The sequence below is a fragment of the Arachis hypogaea genome, chromosome 4, assembly GCF_003086295.3.
Source record: "Arachis hypogaea cultivar Tifrunner chromosome 4, arahy.Tifrunner.gnm2.J5K5, whole genome shotgun sequence".
NCBI classification, from domain to species: Eukaryota; Viridiplantae; Streptophyta; class Magnoliopsida; order Fabales; family Fabaceae; genus Arachis; species Arachis hypogaea.
Window position 1 is genome coordinate 102,775,427 of NC_092039.1, and position 23,371 is coordinate 102,798,797.

At 32.6% G+C, this 23,371-nt stretch overlaps 3 protein-coding genes across 3 annotated transcripts; 2 read left to right on the forward strand and 1 right to left on the reverse strand.

The window, feature by feature from the left end:
* The first annotated feature begins 4,226 nt into the window (after window positions 1–4,226).
* Window positions 4,227–9,647, forward strand: LOC112797094 (protein trichome birefringence-like 34). The gene is made up of 5 exons (XM_025839852.3): window positions 4,227–5,060; window positions 5,616–5,796; window positions 6,969–7,165; window positions 8,055–8,213; window positions 9,079–9,647. Exons 1-5 carry the CDS (start codon window positions 4,651–4,653, stop codon window positions 9,425–9,427), a joined length of 1,296 nt encoding a protein of 431 aa, XP_025695637.1. The 5' UTR covers window positions 4,227–4,650; the 3' UTR covers window positions 9,428–9,647.
* Window positions 9,648–9,661: 14 nt separating this feature from the next.
* LOC112797095 (uncharacterized) lies at window positions 9,662–13,947 on the reverse strand. The gene is made up of 6 exons (XM_025839853.3): window positions 13,563–13,947; window positions 12,208–12,439; window positions 11,667–11,868; window positions 11,309–11,377; window positions 11,016–11,148; window positions 9,662–10,899 (listed from the first exon to the last, which is right to left on the reverse strand). The coding sequence occupies exons 2-6, from the start codon at window positions 12,434–12,436 to the stop codon at window positions 10,285–10,287; spliced, it is 1,248 nt and encodes a 415-aa protein (XP_025695638.1). The 5' UTR covers window positions 12,437–12,439; window positions 13,563–13,947; the 3' UTR covers window positions 9,662–10,284.
* A 1,000-nt stretch (window positions 13,948–14,947) lies between these two features.
* On the forward strand, window positions 14,948–16,119 carry LOC112795100 (uncharacterized). The gene is made up of 2 exons (XM_025837058.2): window positions 14,948–15,223; window positions 15,470–16,119. Exons 1-2 carry the CDS (start codon window positions 15,094–15,096, stop codon window positions 16,117–16,119), a joined length of 780 nt encoding a protein of 259 aa, XP_025692843.2. The 5' UTR covers window positions 14,948–15,093.
* The last annotated feature ends 7,252 nt before the right edge of the window (window positions 16,120–23,371 follow it).

Genomic DNA, 23,371 nt, shown 5'->3' on the forward strand with positions numbered 1-23,371 from the left:
TGCATAATAAATAATCACATTGCAGGATCTCCGTCAGTGATCATTACCTTCGGGGCCTTGCCCCTCATGCAATCAAGAAAGTTGTTCAAAACCCATTTATAGGAATCTTGGGACTCACAAGACACCATTGCCGTTCCAAAGACACATGTTTGATTGTGATGATTAACCCTCGACAAGACAATCATGGAGATGTTGCACTTGTTTCTCCCATATGTCGCGTCAAAGGCCAACATGTCCCCAAATACTTCATAATCTTCCTAGTTGCATCCATCGCTCAATATTAGGTCACATATTTGGTCCCCTTTCCCAACTTGATATCTCCAAAACAGCCTTTCATCGTCCCTAGCAGCTCGCTGGAGGAACCTAAGCGCAACGTTGACATCCCCATTCTGCAACGCACGTTGCTTCCGAACCTCATTGTGCATATCTTGCTTTTAACTAGATTGAATCCCCCAACCTACATTGCAAACGATTTGTATATTTTAGGGATGCTTATTCTGATTTACCTCAACATGTTCGTCTGCGCAGTTTCAACATCAGACATACCCCGATGAACTGGCAAATATCCTACAAATATCTCGGGGAGTAAAGTGTGATTGTGATTATCAAGAAATCTTTCAACGCACCACTTCCCATTAGCAGCATTTTGCTTGATCCTTAGCTTTGTTAGACATCCACACTTAGTAACAGGCTTGTACTCCTACTTTATATCAAACTTCTCCAACCACTTCCTCTGCTTGAACCACTCTCTATTGCACACAAAATTATATCTGACCACCTCTCTTTTGACATTTTTTACCATTTTACTCTTTCGAATAGGAAAACCTTTTACTCTACTATAACCAGCATAGAACTCCCTTGCTTCTCCCAAGGTACCAAATTCCATATTCCTTACCTCTTCCACCGTTATATGTCCATAACCGTGAGACGAATCAACAACCATTTTTGACTGCCCTTTTGCCTCGGTGCTAGCTACATCCCCTTCAATACCTGCGTCGAAAAACATGTCCTATGCAACAATCATCATCATAATTTAACAATAATATAATTAATTTACTCCCTCTCAACCATAAACACCCAACCAATTCCCCCCTGCATCACAACAAAAAGAATGTCCATGAAATTCACCTCAACAAAAGTACCCTTATCAGAGAATGACGATTCTGGTCCCATTGACGTCGTTGTGTGGATAGCATTCTCTGAACTCGGTTCTAACATAAAACAAATGCTTGTACATTAATATAAACAAAAAAATAGGGACCAAAATGCATTGTTACACTTGTGCACCTATTAAACTAGGATGATTAGCAACTTCGGGTTCAAATTGGCAATGACATGGAAATAGCTTTTTGTACTCGGATTATCAAACATTACATTTTCTAAATTAATTTGTTTGGGTACAAATCAAATCTACTAAACAATTACATACAGTGACACAACCTCACCAGAGGTTGTGTAAAAGCAACATGTATTTACCCAAATGAAGATTTTTTCACCGGAAAAAAATAATCAAATACTGATAATTTGCATTCGGTCTACAATTTTTACTCCGAATAACTACATGTAAACTATTGCAATATCGCCATACTCACAGATTTATTTTTGAATTCCAGATACCTTGAGACAATTAATTAAAAATTATGGTTGATACCTACCTGCAAAGTTTTCGGCATCTTCCACTGAGCAAATCTATTAGCAAAATTATGTTGGCCTAAACTCCCAGAACTCTGTTGGCAGAGGCCGTCGGATATCAGCGATTTTCTCTTCTGCGCAGAACAAACACTGCTCGTTGTACGACAGACAACATTCGACCCCACCTTTGTCCAATCCGGCTGCAAATACCCTCACATTTCTCAAATCGCAGCCACCCATGGATGATCTACTACGGATCTTTCTCAATAAACCATTAAATTTCACCCATCTACTTTATTTCTTACAACCTAACTAGTTCATAACATAAAATCCTGCGCCAACCAATTCCCACATTTTTCTCTCCAATTTGCAAGTTGCTTAACATTATCTTTTCTATTTATCTTTTTCGGATGCATTGGTAATCACCCATACGCTAAAAGACAAAAAAAATCACAAGTTAATTGAATACAGTATCCTGGCGCACGTAAAGCGTTTGGGTAAACTACCAAAAATACACTTGAATAATTTTGTTGCTAACAAAGATGCACTCGAATTTTGTTATAAAAAAAATGTCTTCAAATAATTTAAGAACACGACAAAAATATCTAACATTAAATATGTATTTCTCAAAATGCTTTAGAGATTATATTTTGATGCAATTCTTTGCAAGTATGATTAGAAAAATAAGATATTTTTATTCTTAAAATTTGATAATGTTTCGTTAAGTATATATTTTTTGTGGTTTTTTAAAGGTATTATTGGTTGTTAACACAACAAATCAAAAAAGAATATTTACTTGGTAAAAATTACTAAATTTTAAGAATAAAAATATCTCATTTTTCTAATTATACTTACAAAAAATTACATCAAAATTTAATCTTTAAATTATTTTTTAAAAATATATATTTAATATTGAATATTTTTATTATATTTTTAAATTATTTAAAGATATTTTGTTTATAACAAAATTTGAATATATTTTTATCAAAAACAAAATTATTCGAATATAGTGTTAGTAGTTTACCAAAGCGTTTTCTATAGAGTCAATTGTTATAAATGAAGTGAAGACATTGCGGCACTAAAGATATCAATAACAACCAAATTGATTTGACAGCGATAGCTTGTTTCACAGGTAATAAAATTCATTGAACTCTTTAATACATTCAATTATTTTTTGTACATAATAAAATACTTAAGTCATATACTATACTTATTGAATTTAGGGTCTGCACGTACGTATGTATATGTACATATATTTATGATGAACATAAATAATTAAATATATCCATGTCCATTGCCATTCTTCTAAGTTTCCTTTTCTCTTTTTCTGTTTTTTCCGGTATGTGTTTGAAGAAGACGGAATAGTTAATTTAATTTGAAATCTTATCTGTCTCCCACTAGATATATTATTATCCATAGGAAAAGTATTCACAAATATTATTATATTTAAAAGTATAAAACAATTATTGTTGGTTGGTTTTGATTTATTTTGAATCTCAACTTCTATCTCTTGGGCAATGAAACGAGATGAATTGAATTCACATGAAATTAAAACTTCGAGCATACTTCAAGCAATGTTATTGGGTTTGTGAAAACGTCAATAGCACAACCAACTGATATATCGTTAAATTGGGTCTGCACATATAGTCATTGTCAAACAAATTAAATATATTAATAATAAACATACAATAATTCTAACCACCTGACATTTACAAATTACAATAAATTAAATTGATGAGACTTATACTATATACATAAATATTAAAATAAATATATCTTAACAAAAGTTACCTTTTTATTGTGAATATTATTGAGGAAAAGTATAGGTCCAAGCAATAAAAATATTAAATAATATGAATAATTAATATATCAGATGTTCAATTCACTAGATGTATGGATAATTATTCTAATATTAAGATTTAAATATGTAATTTAAAAGTATAATGTATTTTTACTTTATTAGACCAATTTTAGAATTCATTGTTCACATTGTTCACAACAACTATTATTTACCTAACAAAGTCCTATTATTGAATATACATATGTTAGAACTGTATACATGAAAAAATAATATCTCAAACATGTATACATATTTCTAGGTGTAGATGAAGATGCTTTTTATAACTCTTAAGTCGGAAAATACAATCATGTTTTGAGGAGAAATACCAAATATTATATTAAAAGAAAATTCTTAAACCAATAAATTTTAGTATTTTTGGTTATTATTTGATCATTATAAATATTACTAAATTATTTTTAATAAATAAATTTTGTTATTTTATGCATGTAAATTTTGAAAAATATAGCTATAAACTATATTGATTTATGTATGTAAAATTTAGTAAATATAAATATAAATTATATATTTTTTGTGTATAAAATTTTTGTAAATATAAATATAAATTATTGTTGACTAAATAATGGCTAAAAATAATAATATTTGTTGTCATGTAATTCATATTAAAATTTAGATTTTCTTTTTACGTGTAAAATATTTATTTTTCAAGTATAGTGAAAGAAAAGTGAAGAATGTATCCCCAAAAAAATAGGTTGAAGAAATGGCATATATATAGTCGTGGGGTCTCAGCTAAGGTATGTACTAGTAGGGCAAAACCAACTTTTTCTCTTAAGATTACTTAGCATGCATTGTTGAATATAAATTTAAAACCTTTGTACATTTACTAACAACATTCCTTTTTTTAATCACCGCAAAAGTGGGTAATTAATTTGATTATATTATTCCTCTTAAAATAGCTATAATGACAATTTTCACTGGGAATTATATATTTGAAGTCAATCAACAACATGAGAAGCTTAGAAATGCATCATGGTACAAATTAAAGCTTTAATTTACCTACTATTTTTTAGGGGGCAAGTTGGGCTAACGATAATAAGAACCTTTTTCCACCAACCGATTTTGCAATGAAGCTTCAAAAAGGAGGAATAATAGAAGAAAGGTGCATGCTTCTTCCAATTGAGTGAAAGGAATTCGAAGAATCAAAAGAATAATTCATCACAATGAAATTGGCAAAGGTACAACCAATAGTACTAGTAGGGGGGAGCAACACTTGGGGAATTAGAAACACCTTTCATTCTCTTTTGGCCATTCTTACCACTCTTTTAGTCATTAGTTTCATTTATATAAAACAAGACAATGGAACACAGTTATCATCATCATCACCACCCCAAGAACATGAAGAAATGATAGATGCCTCTCAGGATGATGACACTCATCATAATAATAATGTGTCATCATCAAAATGTGACTTGTTCAATGGGAAATGGGTTTTTGACAATAAGTCTTATCCATTATACAAAGATAAGGAATGCAAGTTCATGTCTGATCAATTGGCATGTGAGAAGTTTGGAAGGAAGGACTTGAGTTACCAGAATTGGAGGTGGAAGCCAAACCATTGTGATCTACCAAGGTATCTCTCTTCAACAATAATGGTTTCATTTTTGAATATTTACTTTATTATATATATTACAATTTATCCCACTTTAAAATATTTGTCATTTTAAAAATTTTGTAAATTAATAATTCAATATTTAGATGTAAATTATATATAGTAATAGTTATAGATAAGGAGACATTCTGATACAGAATGGAAAATATAAAGAGAGAAAAAAAATAATTAAAAATAACATATTTTGTGGGTTTTTTTTATGGGTGGCACAATAAAATTTTGGAAATATTTAGTAACGAAAGAAAATTAACTAAAAACAGTCATAACTTGCCTTATTTAGCATTTATTAATTGTTGTGATAATTAATAAATGTTAAATAAGACAAGTTCTAGTTTTTTTTTTCTCTCTCTCTAGTATTATCCATGAAAAAAAAAAAGATTGCAACGAGAATAAAGAATATAATATTGTTTTGTAATTTATAGTAGGTAGGTGTATAATATGTGGCTTGATCAGGTTTGGCTATGTTTTCTGAAGCTTTGTGGAATATTGTGGTTCTTTGTATATATGTACGATAAGGTTCAATGCCACAGCATTGCTTGAGAGGCTAAGGAACAAGAGGCTTGTGTTTGTGGGGGATTCACTCAACAGAGGCCAATGGGTTTCCATGGTTTGCCTTCTTCACACTTCCCTCTCATCATCAACTCACACTTCCATGCACAACACTGCTAATGCCTCTCTTAACATTTGGAAGGTCAAAGTAAGTTATGATCATTATTCTTATATGCTTCATGAAGAGTACTAGGAATGTAAACAATCTATTTCTTTTTTCTTTTTTTTTAAAGTTAGGAGTGAGACTCGAAGCCGAAACCTTTAAACGAGGATATGAAGACTATGTTATTTGAGTTATAGCTAGCTGGTATAAACAATGTGTTTGTTGTTCATTTCTTTTATATAAATTAAATGAATTCATAATATTAGGGATCAATATATAAACGAGCATATAAGAATTAATGCATAAATAATAGAATTGTACTCACTTTTCACATTCTTGGTTAGTTTTTCCTATATATCTACTCTAGTTTTTAATTATTGGTGTCATAATTTATAAAATAAAAGTTATATACACCATACTTTAATTTAAATAGGGAATTAATAACATATACTTTTACAAAAAATAATATCATCTTAATATCATATTTAATATAAAAATATGAATATTTTGTTATCTATAATATCCTTAGTAAATACATTATATATGATAAATATCTAATAATAGATTAAAATTATTTCACCAAATTCTAGTACGATAAACCAAGTGCATGCATGACTATTAACATATAATTTTCATAGGCAAGTTTACTAGCTACTACTAGAAACGAAATTGAAATTACCAACTGTTTGCATTTAATCTTTAATCCAATAATATCCACGAAAGTGATGATAAGATTTTTCTTTGAATGTTCTTTTATCATCTTTTAAAAGAGAATATGAAAAAACGAGAGAAAAGAAGTCTATATTAGAGATGAGTTTGATAATAAATTAGACAATGCAATCCTAATAATGGAAATAAAGTTCATTATGTAATGTAAAAAATTGTCAATTTTTTACCACAAGCCTAATGCATGCTTGTTCAATTTAGTGCAAATTAGTGGCATAATTTTACTTATTCATCCAAAAAACAAATTGAAAAATATATATCCCACTATTTTAACAAATATAAATGCACAAAAAAAAATCTAATTCCAATATTTTTTTCATAGTAAATATTAACAACGGTTGTCAACGAACTATAACTCAAATAGCATAGTCTTCTCTCCTCGTCTGTAAATTTCGGGTTCGAGTCTCGCTCCTAATTAAAAAAAAAATGTTGACAACTGTTTAATTTTCCCATAGCTTAATTTTTACAAGTTACAACACTGTTTAATGAAGGAATACAATGCAACAATTGAGCATTATTGGGCACCATTGCTAGTAGAATCAAACTCAGATGATCCAGTGCACCATAGAGTAATAGAAAGAACTGTGAGAGTGAATGCGATTGAGAAGCATGCTAGGTATTGGACTCATGCTGACTTTATTGTCTTCAACACTTACCTCTGGTGGAGAAGGCCTCTTATGAATGTTTTGTAAGTATACTTCTCATGGAACTTAATTAATTTGCCAAACCATCACTTTCAATTATATATATATATCATCAACTTAGCATGTATGTTAGCTGTTCTAAATTTCCAACCACCATAGATATGTGTGATATGATTGTGTTGTCTTATAGTTAGTTATTACCCTATACTCCACTATCAAATTGATTTAATTGCAAAAATTTATTTGTACTCAGGTTTTGGGACTCAGTTTGCGGAATTGGTTCCTAATAATTAAAAGACACCTCAATAAATTCTTAAAAGAGAAAAGGTTGTTATAATTAACCTTTAACAAATTTTACGGTAATAATGTTAAGAAGACAACAACCTTAAGTTATTTTATTTAACTTTAACATTTATAATTTTAAGTGTGTAAAATACATAATTACTAATTTATTATGTTTAATATTATTCAATTATTTCAGTCGTAATTAAAGAAGATAAAATTAAATAATTTTAAACTATTTTCACCATATGTCTTATGGACTTCCAGAAATTTTTGTGTAACTTATACTCTAGATTGTTAAGAAAAATCCCAATTTGACATTCTAAAATTGTCAAACAATGTAAATAGGTCTTTTATAACTTTTCTATTTTTAATTTTTAATGTTATCCTTCTTTGTGATGTATTAGAAAAAATTCAAAAAATTATATCTTAATTAATAAAAGAGTCATTTTGAAAAAAAAGTTACAAAAAAAAAGGCCCATTTTACACGTTTTGACATTATTTAAAAAATTTTAAAGTACAGATTATAAAGTGTAAAATCAAATTTGATCGGAGATAGAGTTTACTTCATTTTGTTTCCTTTAAATGTGTGCTAAAATTGAACACTAATATATAGTAACAATATTTCATTGATTTCAATTGCAAGAGCAGGTGGGGAACATTTGGAGACCCAAATGGAGTTTACAAAAAAGTGGAAATGCTAAGAGTTTATGAGATGGCATTGAGAACATGGTCAGATTGGTTGGAGGTCCATGTTAATCGTAACAAGACACAGTTATTTTTTGTTAGTATGTCACCAACTCATGAAAGGTATATATACATATAAGGGAAAAGTCTTTGGTACCTAACTAACTATCATTTAAGTACAATTGCATTGATATTTATGGTAACTTTTTGTTAGGAAGTGCATTTCCCTACAAGTGGATAAATCTTTTTCTTGACGGTTACAACTAGATGATGAATATGAATTTAGTTAAAATAGTGATTTCACTTTTTAGGTCATAGTTATCGGATAGGAGATTTTTTGAAATATCAAAATATTTTTTGCACTAAAAAAATTAGTCATTATATATCTGTATATAAATACATATATTATTAATTTATATTTAATGTGTGTTTTATATTTTAATATATATTTTTATACAAATAACTAACTTAATAATTTATTTTTGTATACACGTGGCATGATTATTTAATAAATAATGTTAAAAGGAAAAGTGAAATTTTAGTGAAGAGTAAAGATTATTTTTATTAGAGCAGAAAAAATTCACCAATAGCAATGCATATGTTTATTCTAAATTTAGTAAAAATCTCCACTCTTCACCCAATTCTAATCTTCATGAAAGAAATTCTCTTGTTAAATATTCATATCATAAAATGGAGTTGGGCCATGTTTTCTGTTTTTCTTTTAATTTTGGAACCAATATCTTGTATAAGCCTTCAAAAGAGATTTTAACCTTTTTCTGAATAAATCTCTAATTTGGAGAATTTCATCCATCATTTTTTTTCTTATTCTTAAAATTCCTAACTATATAAATCATTAAGCAAAATAATCTTTAAAAATTTGAAAACGGAATTTTTATGTCTCACTATTTTCTTACCGAAATAATATTAGTTTATAAATATTTTCGACAAAACCATTAATAAAAAAAATAAAAAATAAAAAACATTGCAGGGCTGAAGAATGGGGAGCAGATAAGGGTGACAATTGTTACAAAGAAACAGAAATGATCACAGAAGACGGGTATTGGGGTAAAGGGTCAGATCCAAAAATGATGAAAGTGGTGGAGAATGTGGTTGAAGACTTGAAAACAAGAGGGTTGAATGTTGAAATACTTAACATCACTCAGCTCTCAGAGTACAGAAAAGAAGCACACCCTTCTATATACAGAAAGCAGTGGGAGCCTCTAACACAAAAACAGATACAAGATCCAAATAGCTATGCAGATTGCATTCATTGGTGCCTTCCTGGAGTTCCTGATGTGTGGAATGAGATACTTTATGCCTATCTTTTCCAACAATGACTAATAAAGAAAAGAAAATATTAATTTGTGTAAAAAAAAAAACTACACCTTCATACAACCTTTCTAAGATTGTTGAATCATTTCTTTTTCTTTTTCAATCACTGATATTGTAAAGCAAAGGCTTTCCTTTTCCCCTCTGAAATTGTTTTGAGTCTCCAACTACCAATCAATCTAGAATATTCATAAGCCTAAACCTGGCTTGTTATTAGATATTAACAAAGTGCAGATGACAAGTTCTCCACAAGTGCAACATCTTAATAAAGTGTTATTAATTGTACTTAATTCCCTTCAACCCCTTAAACTTCACGTCATGTCCATTTTGAACTTCAAAAATATACAAGTGGACTCCTAAACTTGAAGTGAAGATCAAGGTTGTGTAGGCACAACTGAACAACCTAAGACTAGAAAATATATCCATTACAATGAATTAATCTCGCTTTGAAGGTAAGGGTAACAAAATTTGACCTGAAGGGATGAGCAAAGCAAACAATGCCGTGAAGCATGGTTTTGGTGCTATGTTTGAATCCTCATAAAAACATTAGGGGCATGGTCTTTTTACAGAAAGGATTAAGGAAGTACCTTACTGCATCTAAAGTGAACTATCAACTATTAGGACAAAATTTCAGTTATGCAAAGAACCATGAAAGAACATCCATGAGCATTTGATGGAGATATCAAAACTATGACTTAAACTGAGCAACATAAAATCATCGTCATGATGCAACTACTCTAGGCTGTGAATGCGATCTTGCTTAGCAAGCAAGCAACCTTTAAACATATAATCCGGTTTCATGTTGCCAATGCTCTCCCACCACTTGGTCGACTGCTTTGATAGAATTCAAGTATATTATTACCAACTATTCTGGAATTTCCCCTTCCTCCAATTCCTCTGGCACAGGCAATACCCCATTGGTACCAATCAAACCTATCTCATTGTCTGTTTTCTTGGAGAATTCACCATCAAAATCAAGGAAGTTGTCTGGATTCATGTCAGCCATTAGATTAGCATAGACATCCATCAAATCTTGATCAAAGTCAAATGTCATGTCTTCAGAGATTTTTAGTTCCTTGTTTTTCAGTGAAGAATGTGAAGGGTTACCCACAGTGTCTTCTTCAAACAGGGGTTTATCCGATGAACCTGTTGGTGCTTTCTCGAAAATCATATTATGTGTAGACACTTGATTTGATGTACTTGACTCCAAGTTCTTCATGAGATCCAAAACCTGAGGATCTGTGGAGTCATCTTCTATCTCCTCCTCCCTAAATGATACACCTTCTGGCTCTTGGCCATCTTTGCTGTCTTTTGGAAGTGATTTATTATCTATCTGATTTACATTCTTAATAACTTCAAAATCAATTCTGTGAGATGGCAAGAAAACAAACACGACGGGAAACTCCAAAATGACTACATCGGCTAATTGCTGTCTGATTGGTGCTTTCATATCCAGCTCTTTGAAGGGTGACTTGGGACCCTGCATTAACACGAGGAAGATTAAATTGAAAACTGAAATAGAATCATTTCTTGATGTCCATGTGATCATGATTTAGTATCATCGATCTTAAACATAGAAAAGGTAAAGAAAACCACCTTTGGGTATTTACGAATGAAAATCTTGAGGCGATCCGGCTGCTCTTCACAAAATTGCCTTAATGGGTGATTCCACGGACCAGGTTTGAGGTGCTTTTCTAGAATGGAGTAGAAGCTTGTATTTTCATTGACTCTGGAAGCCATAAGCATAATATACTCAATTTTTTCTCTCCAAATTCTAGATTCTAAGCATGTGATAAGAACTTAAAGTGCAGTTTCTTCTTTAAAAAATAAATAAACTAAATAGTGCAAGTATTGTATTCAGATAAAAAGAAAACAGCTAAGTGGCTCACCCGTGGTCATGTAAAACAACATCCGTTGAATGAAAATGCCATTCAATTGTCCAAGATATGAATTTCTTCCTGAAAATGTTTCAAACACATTTGAAATTTACAAATGCTTCGTAGCAATCTTCAAAGGAAACATTCTTATAATATGTATTTCCCTCTAGGATCAATATGCCAAAAAGAAGAAACTCTAACATGATAAAATTTTCAAATCCAAACTAAAAATTCACTTTGAATATTACAGATCATATATATACCTTAGGTTCAAAAGTAAACATGGAAAACTTATAAGTACAAAATGAAGAAATTTCTTATATGTACAATCCTCCTAAAAGAAACTTGTCATGAAAAATAAATACACTACCTTTGGTCATATCGAGTTTGATTCTTCTGTCTTTTTGACATTCCGCTAGGAAGAAACAGCAGTTTGGTTCTCCGACTCCTAGCAGCGCTCCCCAGGCTTTTAAGGTAATGAGGTAACTTAAAATATGCATACATGCCCAATTTAGTTCTCATTCTCTGAGAAGATTCAGCTACCCTCTTTACCTCTTCCAGCAAATTATAGTCTAGATAGCAGAAAACAAAATAAAACAAAATGAACAATAAATACAAAAAATAGGGGAATTAAGAATCCCTAAGCACATTGAAAAATGTGTAATGGTGCATATTTATGAAATATTATAAACAATAACAACAAAAAGAATGAAGATAGAAAATTCAAAATGGAGACAAAAAATAAATAGAAAAAAAAATTGGAAATTAACTAAAAAACAGGGAAGCCATTAAAGGTCCTCCTGGTTGATATAAAAGGCACCAATAAATAAACAAAACTGTTTTGACTAACCAACAATCAAGATAAAAGCTTTTAACATAAAGGTTAAATGCAAAGTTCAAGTGTTATGTACCAGATAGTAGGAGGTTGTCATCAAACTTGGAAAGAGGAACAAATTGAGTCTGGTTCCTCTTGCCGGTACATCCAGTTCGCTCTTTGTGAGCTTTTACACAGGGAAGACTGCATGACTGTATGGAACAGCTGGGGCACTTGTATTTTGATGGGTTAGATTTGCATTCTTCGCATAATGTTGGGACTCTGGAGTTGCTTCTAGTTGAGACCTGTTCTACGTTTTCTCCCATTTTCTACAGCAAAAGCAAACACATTTATCATTACAAGCAGCTATCACAGGTGCACCAGGCATAGGAAAAACTGCCTTGAGAAAAAGCCAAAACCTAATAGATTAGATTTCAGCTTTGATGCTTCCTTTCAATGATAATGGCTTAATTTCCTATATCTTTCAAGAAACAAAGACCAACATGCCGCACAAGCAACCAAAACACAATCATACGACAAACCTTGAAATCACAAGACATAAAAAGTTGCAGATTACACTTGCTTGCCCTGAAATTTCGTCCCTTTGCATTTAAATAGGAACAAAATATCAATTGCAAACCCTATTAACATTATTAAGATTTAAGACACGAATATAAACTCCTTTATCACACACATATCAGACACTCATGCCACCGATACAAGTTTCAGTAACTCTAACCAAAGCTGATATAATTAAGCCTAGAAAAGGATAATGAACCCTACAAAAAACGAAGGGACATAAATTCTATGCAGAAAACTGAACATATCAAATAATGGATAGTTCAAGCAGGTTTATAACATAGTTTTCGATTGTGGATGGCAACTCATGGCGGTGAACCAAAAATCTGCCATAAATTTATGGCGGATGGCATTACGGAAAATGGCATATCACCTAAAAATACATGTATATGCACAAAAAAAAAAAAAAACATGCAGAGATTGCAAACGTAATAAATTATAAAATCTAATCAATTTAAGTAATTTTCTATTCACAATGCATCCAATTAATTCAGTATATGCAGTAGCAGATTCAACAAATGAACATAACTTCAAATCATAACACACGATAAAACATAGGACATGGAACTTAAAAGCTAAAAACTCAGGGGCTTGTCTTGAAGTAGACATAATGTACTGAACCTGTGTAAATTTGGGGGGGGGGGGGGGGGGGGGGAAGGAAAAACAGAGGTTTATAATTTATAACACTGAACCTATGTAAAGAAAAGGAGAAACAGGGGAAAGAAAGAGGTTAGGAAAAGTTCAGCCTTGAAATGTAAATTTATACAAAGAAAACAATTAATTCTGCCTTTTAACAAGACAAAAGCAGGTTAGAAGCTTCTTACATGTTACAACAATGGTCTTTTACAATTAGAATCAAGGTTTACCAGTTACCTGCTGAAAGGCTGCTCCGCTGCTGGCAATGAACGACGACAGCTGGTGGCCGGCGGCAGCAACTGTCAACAACAACGGCAACGAGCTGCTGGCAGGGAGGTGAGCAAGACGAGAATCTGAGAGATGAGAGATCCGGTGGGACGGGTGGGTGACGGCGCCGTGATCGACGGTAGTGACTTGTGAGGCTGGCTGGCTGGTGCTTGGTGGTGGCCGTGGGACGTGGCTGCCCAGCTGAAGAACGGACGAAGCAGCGAAGAACGAAGACGAAGCCACGAAGAACTAAAGAGGAATAATGCATGGGAGGCTGGGACTGGGAGCCTTGTGTGCGGTCGTGCCCTAATCCCCTAATTTTTTAATTTCTGCTTTAACCGGCCACGCCGTTTGCGGTTTACCCGAGCTAAGCCGAATCTTTTTTATAAATTATAATACTCAGCCGAATATTTTGTTCCTAATATTTATAAAAAATTTCAAAACTACTTTCAAGTTTTAACTTCGATTCAATTTTATCTATTAAATTTTTGAATTACATCAATTCTAGGCTAATTTTTTTTATATGACACCAGAGTTGGTGTAACCACGGGTTATGGAAGATAGGGGTCTTTTATACAACTGTGACGGCACTAATTGAAAGAAAAAAATTAGATGGTCCGATTAGATGGAGGTGAGAAGAGACACAAATCGGACCGTCCGATTTGTGTTAGGCTTAAATTTTTTATAAAAAAATCGGACTCACCGATTTCATGCAGGGAGAACGAAGTTTTTTTTGTCCAAAGAAATCGGACCCACCAATTTTAAGGTTGGAGGTTTTTTTTCCAAATGAAATAGGATTCACCGATTTGAAGCACACAAATTTTTTTGGCGGGCTGTTCTCTAATCGGATTGTCCGATTTATTTTTCAAAAAATTTGAACCAGTCAAACAGGCAGTCGGACGGTCCAATTTTAACATTATATATACCAATTCTATCACCGAGGTCTCCATTTCATCTTCTTCTTCTCACCATATTCAAATCTCAGAAGCTCTTATCTGCTATTTCTCTTTTTCTTTTCCCACCTTCTTCTCTTCTTCTTATCATGGATGATAGAGTTATGTTAAAAGTGTATTATCATGGTCAAATTTTATTACAAACAGCTGAAGGAGTAAAGTTTGTGTGTGAAAATCCATTAGATATTATAATTCTATTCACACTATCATTTGAAGAATTAAAAGGTGTAATTTGTGAAAAGATTGATTCTCAAATATCTAGGAGAGTGTCGTGTATTCCATACAAATATCCTATATTTGTATTTGGTGGGTTCGTTCAATTTCAAACGAAATATGTGACTGATGAAGCGAGCATGCAAGAAATGTTTTCTGTGTATCTTGAAAGTCGGTTCCGAATATCATTCATCGAACTGTATATTGAGTTCGAGTAATCTGCAGCTGACCGGGATATTGAATTGGAAGATTACAACACTGATAGCGAGGAAGAGTTTGAAAGTAACTATGAGGTCGTTGATCCAGGTGTAAACGAAGATCAAGCTGATGATGCTATGGCGGTAGATGTGGCGGATGTAGCAAATACACTAACTAACCAGCAACCGTTTGAGGAGCCGACTTTCATGCGGTCGTTGGATCTGGAGGCCATGCATGCACCGGAGTTTCCTCAATATATAAATGCAGGTATATAATAATTAGTAATTATTTAATTTTTAATTATCAAGTAAGCATGTATGTTGAGAAATTTAGTATTTCGCATTCTTGTATGATTACTAATTTATTAAATAGCATTTGATGACCTAGTTGATTAATTTATTAAATTTTGAATGATTTATTGTTGATTTAGGGATCATAGATAAATTTTATTAATGGCACACATATTTAAGAATTATTTATTGAAATATAAATTTTGTGTCGTGAATGCAACAGAGCTTCCTGTTATAACGGATGGTGAATTCACCATAGGAATGGAATTTAGTTCTAGGGAGGCAGTAATTAATGCGATGAAAGATTATACCATCCGTAGAGGTGTAGATTATCGGGTGCATGAGTCGGAACCGACGACATTCTATGCTAAATGTACCCAGTATGGCGCAGGTTGTGATTGGCTGATTAGAGTTAGCAAAATGTCCAGGAAGTACTGCTGGGAGGTAAGGAGGTACAATGGTAGTCACACTTGTACTAGGGCCACCATTACTCAAGATCATTTGAAACTAGATTCCAACACAATTGTAAAAGCAATAAAGGCATTGGTAGAAGTTGACCCATCTATAAAGGTGAAATCAATGATTGCAGAAGTACAATTGAAGTTTAACTACACCATAAGTTATCGCAAAACATGGTTGGCAAAGCAAAAGGCAGTTGAGTCAATTTTTAGAGGTTGGGAAGTTTCGTACGAAGCTTTGCCCATATGGTTCGAGACCATGTGTCACAAGGAGCCATCAGTAGTTGTTCATTTTGAAACGATGCCTGTGTACCAGGGAGATGACTTGGTTCCTGATATTCGTGTATTAAACCGAGTCTTCTGGAGTTATTACCCTTCCAGTGCACAGATGCTCCAAACTTGTCTCCAAACATAATTGTCCCAAATAATAATATTATGTAACACTTGACGTACTTCTGAATATCATTGGCCAATACTAAACGATCTTTCAATCCTCGGAATCACGTTAACTTAATGAAACTTCCTCTACAGTCTACCTTTCTTGGTGCAACACCAAACTAATCAAAGCATTCGGCCTCTAAGGCCTAAAAACTACTAAGGGTCGGTCCTGTAACTAGCAGATCATTCGTCGGAAGACCAAGAATTAGTGCCACATCCTCCAACGTACGGCACACTCACCAACTAAAAAATAAAATGTGTGAGTCTCAGTGCGCCATCTCTCAACCAAAGCATTTACCAATGCTGACTGACATTGGACAATTCCAATTTAAAAAACGTGATAAAAGCTAATCTCCCATATATGCTCCTCCACAGTTAGATTACACGGACCTAGCGGCATTAGGTGATTGCATTCCAACATTCGTGAACCCTACAAATCGTAGTGATATATAACATTAAACAAAACAGCGATATCCAATTTGACAAAATCAAATTCAAAATATCACATTACATAACCAGTAAAAGTTAATCATATTAATAATTATATTATTAATAGCTCAAAATATACTAAATCTATTTTACAAATAAGTTCACATTTATATTTATTAGATACTTATAATTATCAACAAACCTTAAACGGATATTAAATATAAATCTAATTATTACTATACATTAAAACTATATTCTTTAATGTCTAAAATCTATTTATTTTATAATAATAATTTTTATTCATTTTTTTCTATTTATGTACCCAAAATAATCTTAAAAAATTTTAAACACCTCAATTAAATTATTATTATACATATAAATTTTATACACCACCAAATTTATCAATAGTCATAAATAATTTATTAAATTCATAACTAAAATTCAGTGTTACTAAATTTTAATTCATTACCAAAATTACACTAAAATGAAATATTCAGTTTTATTGTTCATGGTACTATGACAATAATAATAACAACATACCCTAATTATCAGTTCCAATAATTATTCTATCTAACCAATTTTAACATGTTCACTCTCAACATAATAAACAAACAAACATTCTTAACTAACTATTCTAATATAATCTAACAACAAACAACACGTCACTAATTCTTAATTAATTCACTTCTAACAAATATTATATTTAAACAATTTTAAAGTTTTCTTTCCTTTTCACCTCTAACATATCTATAACTATAACTATAACTATACCATTCTATTCTATTCTAACATAAACATTTCAAGTAATTATAACTATACCATTCTATTCTATTCTAATCTAACACACAACATAAGTAATTAATCTTTAATTAAATATTTAAATAACATACTCATAATAATAATAATTAATTCACTAATTGTTTCAATATTTTCAATTTTTTTATTTTATTGATTATATTTCTAACAATTAATAACATATCAAATTTAATCTTAATAATTATTATTGCAGTATATTTTTTTACTATAGCATTATCATTATTACTTTTATTAAATTAAAATATTTAAAAATAAAAACTTACATAATTAGGGTGATCAAGATAATTAGCAATATAAAGTTCTAAATGGTTGACATCTTTTATTTTTTGTCTCTAGGCATTATTGAAAGAAGCTTGATAATGGTAGTGTTCCCTGGGACCGTTGGTGCTTCAACAATGGAAGAAGAAGAATGAAGATGGGATTGGGGATGGGGAGACACGGGAAAGGGACAATGAATAGGGGGATGGTCCGATTTGAAGCATACATAAAGCTTTAACACTGGGAAGCTCTGCATGTGCGATGCATGGCATTGGAGTGCACAAATCGGACGATCCGATTTGTGTACCTGCAATGCCTTAAATCAGAGCGTCCGATTTTCCTCTCTCAAATCGGATCGTCCGATTTGTTTCTCTGCGCCGTTACAGCCATGTGATACACCCTGTACTTCCATAATGGTGTCATACACCACAATGATCCCAATATTAAAAATAAAACTTTGCCAATTCTACCTTAAAAACTCAAGATTAGAAACGGCCATTAATGAATTGATAATCTGAAACTCTGACGTGACCTCTAATAGTTAAGTAGATAAATAAAATTATTTTTAACTTATTTTTAAATTTTTGTTAAAAAATATATAAAAACAAAAAATATAACAAACCTAAATCTAAACGATTGAACCTTAATCTCACCTTGTATTTTTGGCGTTCTTCTTCCTAAAATAAACTGAAATCCTAAATTATGGCTTCTCAATTCTCATAGTTGAACAGCATCACAAAAAAGAAATAGGCGATGAACAATACTTGCCTGCAATTGTGGAAAGCCCCTGTTTTAAGGTGGTCGAAGACAACAGAAAATCTAAGACGCAAATTTTGGAGTTGTATATATTATGGGAAGATTTTTTAGTGTACCTAGAACACCGATGTTCCATTTGTTTTAACCGTTGTTCTGAATTATAAAAATATATATAATATATATTAATTAAAATCAACGGTTAAAATAACTAAAACACTGATGTTCTAAATACACTTGAAATTTTTTCTATACTATGATATAAGTATGCTGCTTAACTTGTATTTTGATATGCGCTTATAGAATTCTTCAAGTTCTTGGTGTTTATGGTTCAGATTGAAAAGGCGTGTACTTTTTTTGTTTGGACAGATGGAGAAGTAGTAATACAAGACGCTGAGATTGCTAGATTAAAAATATTTTCACTTTGAATGCCAAACCATCTTATACTAAATGCAAACTACTAATTTTTATTGCTCTTTTGGTGTTAGGATGGAGCATTGTCTTTTTTGTGTATTTTTCATGGTTTAGGAATAAAACCCAAATGAAATTAGGCTATTAGCAAGAGAGATGATAGGATTAGTTTAGCAAGAGAGATGTAAAAAGTAGCAGTGAAATAGGTGAATCATGTTTCAAACTGTACTTAATTCAAAAACTTTGTAAAGTTAATGTCTCTAAAGTCTTATTAATGTTTCAAAATATTTCTGATTTTCTTCTTAAAAATATTCTTGTCTTAAATAATCTGTACTACATAATACAAAAATATTTAACATAAAAGATTTTCACTCAAAATAAGAAAAATATTTCCATTTCAAATAAGAGGAATTGAATTTATCCATTACATCAAGATAATCTATAACTTATAAATATATAAACCAAACTATTATTTATCATAATTAACACTTTTACAAAAAATAAACACTTCACAAGTGTAATGTCCTAATATTAAGTTTCACTTTTTTCAGGGGTGCTTAAATCCAGGAATCGGTACAAACTTTAAAAAATTTGTGAATCGTGAGGCAGTGGCTGAACTCGCACCCTTTATTAGGTCCAGTGCTATAGAGGGGGTTGGCGATGGTAACCTTCTTCTAGCAGGTAATTTAGCAGGTCTTGTGGCTGGTTCCGCTTTTAGTTCAATGAACTACACAAAACACCAACAACAAATGAAAACCCAAATTCCAAATTCGTCATCCATTAAACCTTTTTTAAAGTTATTAGTGAAGAATTAATAAAAATATGTATTATAGAATTACTGTTGTACCTTTTGAGAATCTTCTGGTTCAAAACAACTTGTCCGTGACAGTTCAATCTCTGAAGCTTGACCAATAGGAGCAGAATTGGTTACAGACAGAATATTGTTTGTAACAGTAGCAGTAGTCGTAGCTGTACCAGTAGCAGTGGCAGTTGCAGTAGTCTGGGCAGTAGTTGTGGTAGTAAGTGTGGACAAAGTCGCAGTGGCCTGGCTAGTAGAAGTGGCAGCGGCCTGGGTAGTAGCATTTTTAGGGTCTTTAGCAGCCTCCGCAGCCTTCGCAATTGCCACAGCATCAGCTGCAACTTGAGCAGCATCAGTTGTTCTCTTCTTTTCACACTCTCTATTGGTATGACCTTTTTGCAAATAGTACTTGCAGGTGAATTGTAGAAGCTGTCTTTTCATGGCTATATCTGACTTAGCTTTCTTGCTAGAACTTGTGCCTTTATCAGAGTCCGTCCTCGTCTTTATTTGAAGGTTCCTTGGCTTTCTCTTGATTGGTGGTGCCAATGGCCTGTTATACTTTGTTCCCAGAAGGCTTGGCCAAGTATAGGATTGATGTGGTACTTGTATGTTTTCTTGTAAGACTCCATGGTGATCAATTTGTGGCAAAAATCTTCCAGGTGCTTGTTCACTCGGGCCAGTGCAGCACAAGCATGAATGCATGAAATCCCTACAAGTGCTCATATATAGGCAGCTTAGGTTACAAAAAATCATTTATAAGACTAGTGTAGATATCCATGAACAAAGATGATTGGGAAAAACAACCTATTAACATCCAAAACTGGCAGATACATAATCTTTTTCCCAAGTCCACCACATGATTTGTAGGATGCCCATGAACCTCAAACTTCTCATAACCAGTATATCCAGACCATATAGCATGCCAATTCCTGGACTCCTTCCTTACCTTTTCTAGCCTACTTTTGATTACTGGTCGTAACAGCCCCAGATGATTGTCCAACTTGACCTTGTTCTTAGCCATAGTCCTCATGACAAACATCCCCACCTCTTCTAAAAGAGTAACTATTGGCTTTCCCTTGCTTCCTTGATCTTTGAATTGAAAACCTCACAAGCGTTGTTGCAAATCGAGTCCAATTTGGGGTTGTGCTTGAACTGTGACCTTGTCCATGCCTCCCTGGGCCACTTGTCAAGATACGCCCATGCATCCTCGTTCAGCCTCTTTATCCTGTCCATGTATTCCTGAATGGCAAGAATTGAGAGAGGTGAAAAAAGTCCATGTAAACTCACGTAAAAAAGACCATTGTCTTTACATACCTTAAACTCTTGAAATGTAGTTGCTCGTGCACATTCCCATAATAGTCCCCTCAACTCCAAGTCCTTCCACTACTTGTTGAAATTTTGCCACAGATGCCAGACACAGAAACGGTGACCCACATCAGGCATCACCGCTTTCATGGCAGGCAGTAATCCCTGAATGCAGCAAAAATCATGTTACAGAAACACAGACAACAATAGTCGGTCACTATAATAGTCCTTCAGTTTGATAATCGTTCACCATAATAATCCCTAAGTTTATCAATCCTCACCATAAAAGTCCTTAACTTTCATAATCATTCAACATAATAGTCCCTGAATTGTACCATTTAGAATCTATCTAACTTATAACAGACAACATACCACACAAGTATAGTAACTAATCAAACAATAACAAAGGTATCATCAATCACAGAATTTTACTACATTTTATGTACTAAACCAATTGAACACAATTTTATACAATACATTTTAACGTGAGATTATAAAGGTCATGCTAGGAGATTACCTTTTGCATGTCATAGATGAAGTTCCACCCATGAGTCTTATAGTCTCCAAGGTCTTCATGTAGCAACTTTAGAAACCACTTCCAGTTCTCAAAGTTCTCCACTTCCACAACTGTCCACGCAATAACGTATATATGATGATTAGCGAAGAACTGAAGATTGATGGTTTAGAAGTTATAGTAAACTTTCGTTGTAAGTATAGTTACTAAACCAAGCAATGAACCTTTCTTACAAACGTTTTGGTTATCACAAGTAACAAACCCCTAAATAAATTGATAACCGAAGTATTTAAATCTCGGGTCATCTTCTCAAGAAATTGCAGGGAGGTATGTTCTTATTATTGGCTATGAAAAAGGTAAAATTGGGGGTTTTGGAAATAAGGAAGAAGTATGACAAGTAATTCAAATGACAATTAAAATAAATAAATAACTGTAAAATAAACTCTTGGCAAGGTATGAGAAATTGGAAGGCCTATCCTAGTTATCCTTATCAATGATGACGAAAATTGAATCTTGACTCCACTTAGTTAACCTCTGTTGTTGCAAATGAAGGTCAAGTGGCTAATTAGTTTGATCTTCAAATCCAAGTTAATTCCTAGGAAAAGACTGGGATTATAGAAGTTCAAGCTAATTAGTAAAGATAGCGGTTATCGATCAGGTTGAGTTTGATAACTCAAGAGTTACTGATTTCCTAACCAAAGCCAAGAATGTGGAAAGCTAAATTGAAATCATAAATCTGAAAACATCTCAATAATGTATAATCCTAACATGAAAAGTTCATAAGCCAATTAGGCAACATAAATCAAATACCAATAAAAGCATTAAAGTATCTGAAAATAAGAGATAAATATAAAGTAAAGGAAATATTGAACCTGATGAAGAGTTGAATCATAAATCCTTTAAGAGGAATCCTAATTCTAAAACTTAAGAGAGAGGAGAGAACCTCTCTCTCTAAAAACTACATCTAAAACCTAAAATTGTGAGTAATGAAAGCATGATTATGAATGAATGGATTCCTCCACTTTATAGCCTCTAATCTGTATTTTCTGAGCTGCAAACTGGGTCGAAAACAGCCTAGAAATCGCTGGAGAAGAAATCTGCCACGCTGATTTTCGTAACTACAACGCGTCTGCGTGGATGACGCGTTCACGTCGCCTAGCATCGGGGCAACTATTGCATATTATATATCAAATCGAAGCCCCGAACGTTAGCTTTTCAACGCAACTAGAACCGCATTGTTTGGATCTCTATAGCTCAAGTTATGACCGTTTTAGTGCGAGAGGGTCAGGTTGACAGCTTTGCAGTTCCTTCAATTTCTTGTATTCCTTCCGCTTTTGCATGCTTCCTTTCCATCCTCCAAGCCATTCCTGCCCTATAATCTCTGAAATCATTGAACACACATATCACGGCATCTAATGGTAATAAGAGAGGATTAATATTAGCAAATATAAGACCAAAGAAGCATGTTTTCAATCATAGCACAAATTCCAGAAGGAAAACGTAAAACATGCGATTAATATGGATAAATGGGTAAAGAGTTAATAAAAACCACTCAATTGAGCACAAGATAAACCATGAAATAGTGGTTTATCAACCTCCCCACACTTAAACATTAGCATGTCCTCATGCTAAGCTCAAGAGAACTAAAGGAGTGAAGGGGAATGGTAGAATGTATGAAATGCAACCTATCTATATGAATGCAACTACATGCAAAAATGATTCTACCTACTTGGTTAAAAGTAAATAAGTTCTCCAAGACAAAAATAATTCAAATTCCACTAATTCAAATCATATAAAATAAAGACAAGTAAACTTGTAAGAAGATAGCTCATGAAAGCAGGGAACATAGAATCAAGCATTGAACCCTCACAGGAAGTGTATATCACTCTAATCTCATCACTCTACTCTTCCTTAGTCATGCTTTCTAAACCTTGTTCTTCATCT

What these genes read in the sequence shown, in the direction of transcription:
- LOC112797094 (XM_025839852.3), top strand. Translation starts at nt 4,651, where the DNA reads ATGAAATTGGCAAAGGTACAACCAATAGTACTAGTAGGGGGGAGCAAC. An exon ending in AACCATTGTGATCTACCAAG is followed by an intron (nt 5,061 to 5,615) that starts GTATCTCTCTTC and finishes ATGTACGATAAG; the next exon opens with GTTCAATGCCACAGCATTGC. An exon ending in AGGCCTCTTATGAATGTTTT is followed by an intron (nt 7,166 to 8,054) that starts GTAAGTATACTT and finishes TTGCAAGAGCAG; the next exon opens with GTGGGGAACATTTGGAGACC.
- LOC112797095 (XM_025839853.3), bottom strand. Translation starts at nt 12,436, where the DNA reads ATGGGAGAAAACGTAGAACAGGTCTCAACTAGAAGCAACTCCAGAGTC. An exon ending in CAAACTCGATATGACCAAAG is followed by an intron (nt 11,378 to 11,666) that starts GTAGTGTATTTA and finishes AAACATTTTCAG; the next exon opens with GAAGAAATTCATATCTTGGA. An exon ending in TCATTCGTAAATACCCAAAG is followed by an intron (nt 10,900 to 11,015) that starts GTGGTTTTCTTT and finishes GTGTTAATGCAG; the next exon opens with GGTCCCAAGTCACCCTTCAA.
- LOC112795100 (XM_025837058.2), top strand. Translation starts at nt 15,094, where the DNA reads ATGGCGGTAGATGTGGCGGATGTAGCAAATACACTAACTAACCAGCAA. An exon ending in TCCTCAATATATAAATGCAG is followed by an intron (nt 15,224 to 15,469) that starts GTATATAATAAT and finishes TGAATGCAACAG; the next exon opens with AGCTTCCTGTTATAACGGAT.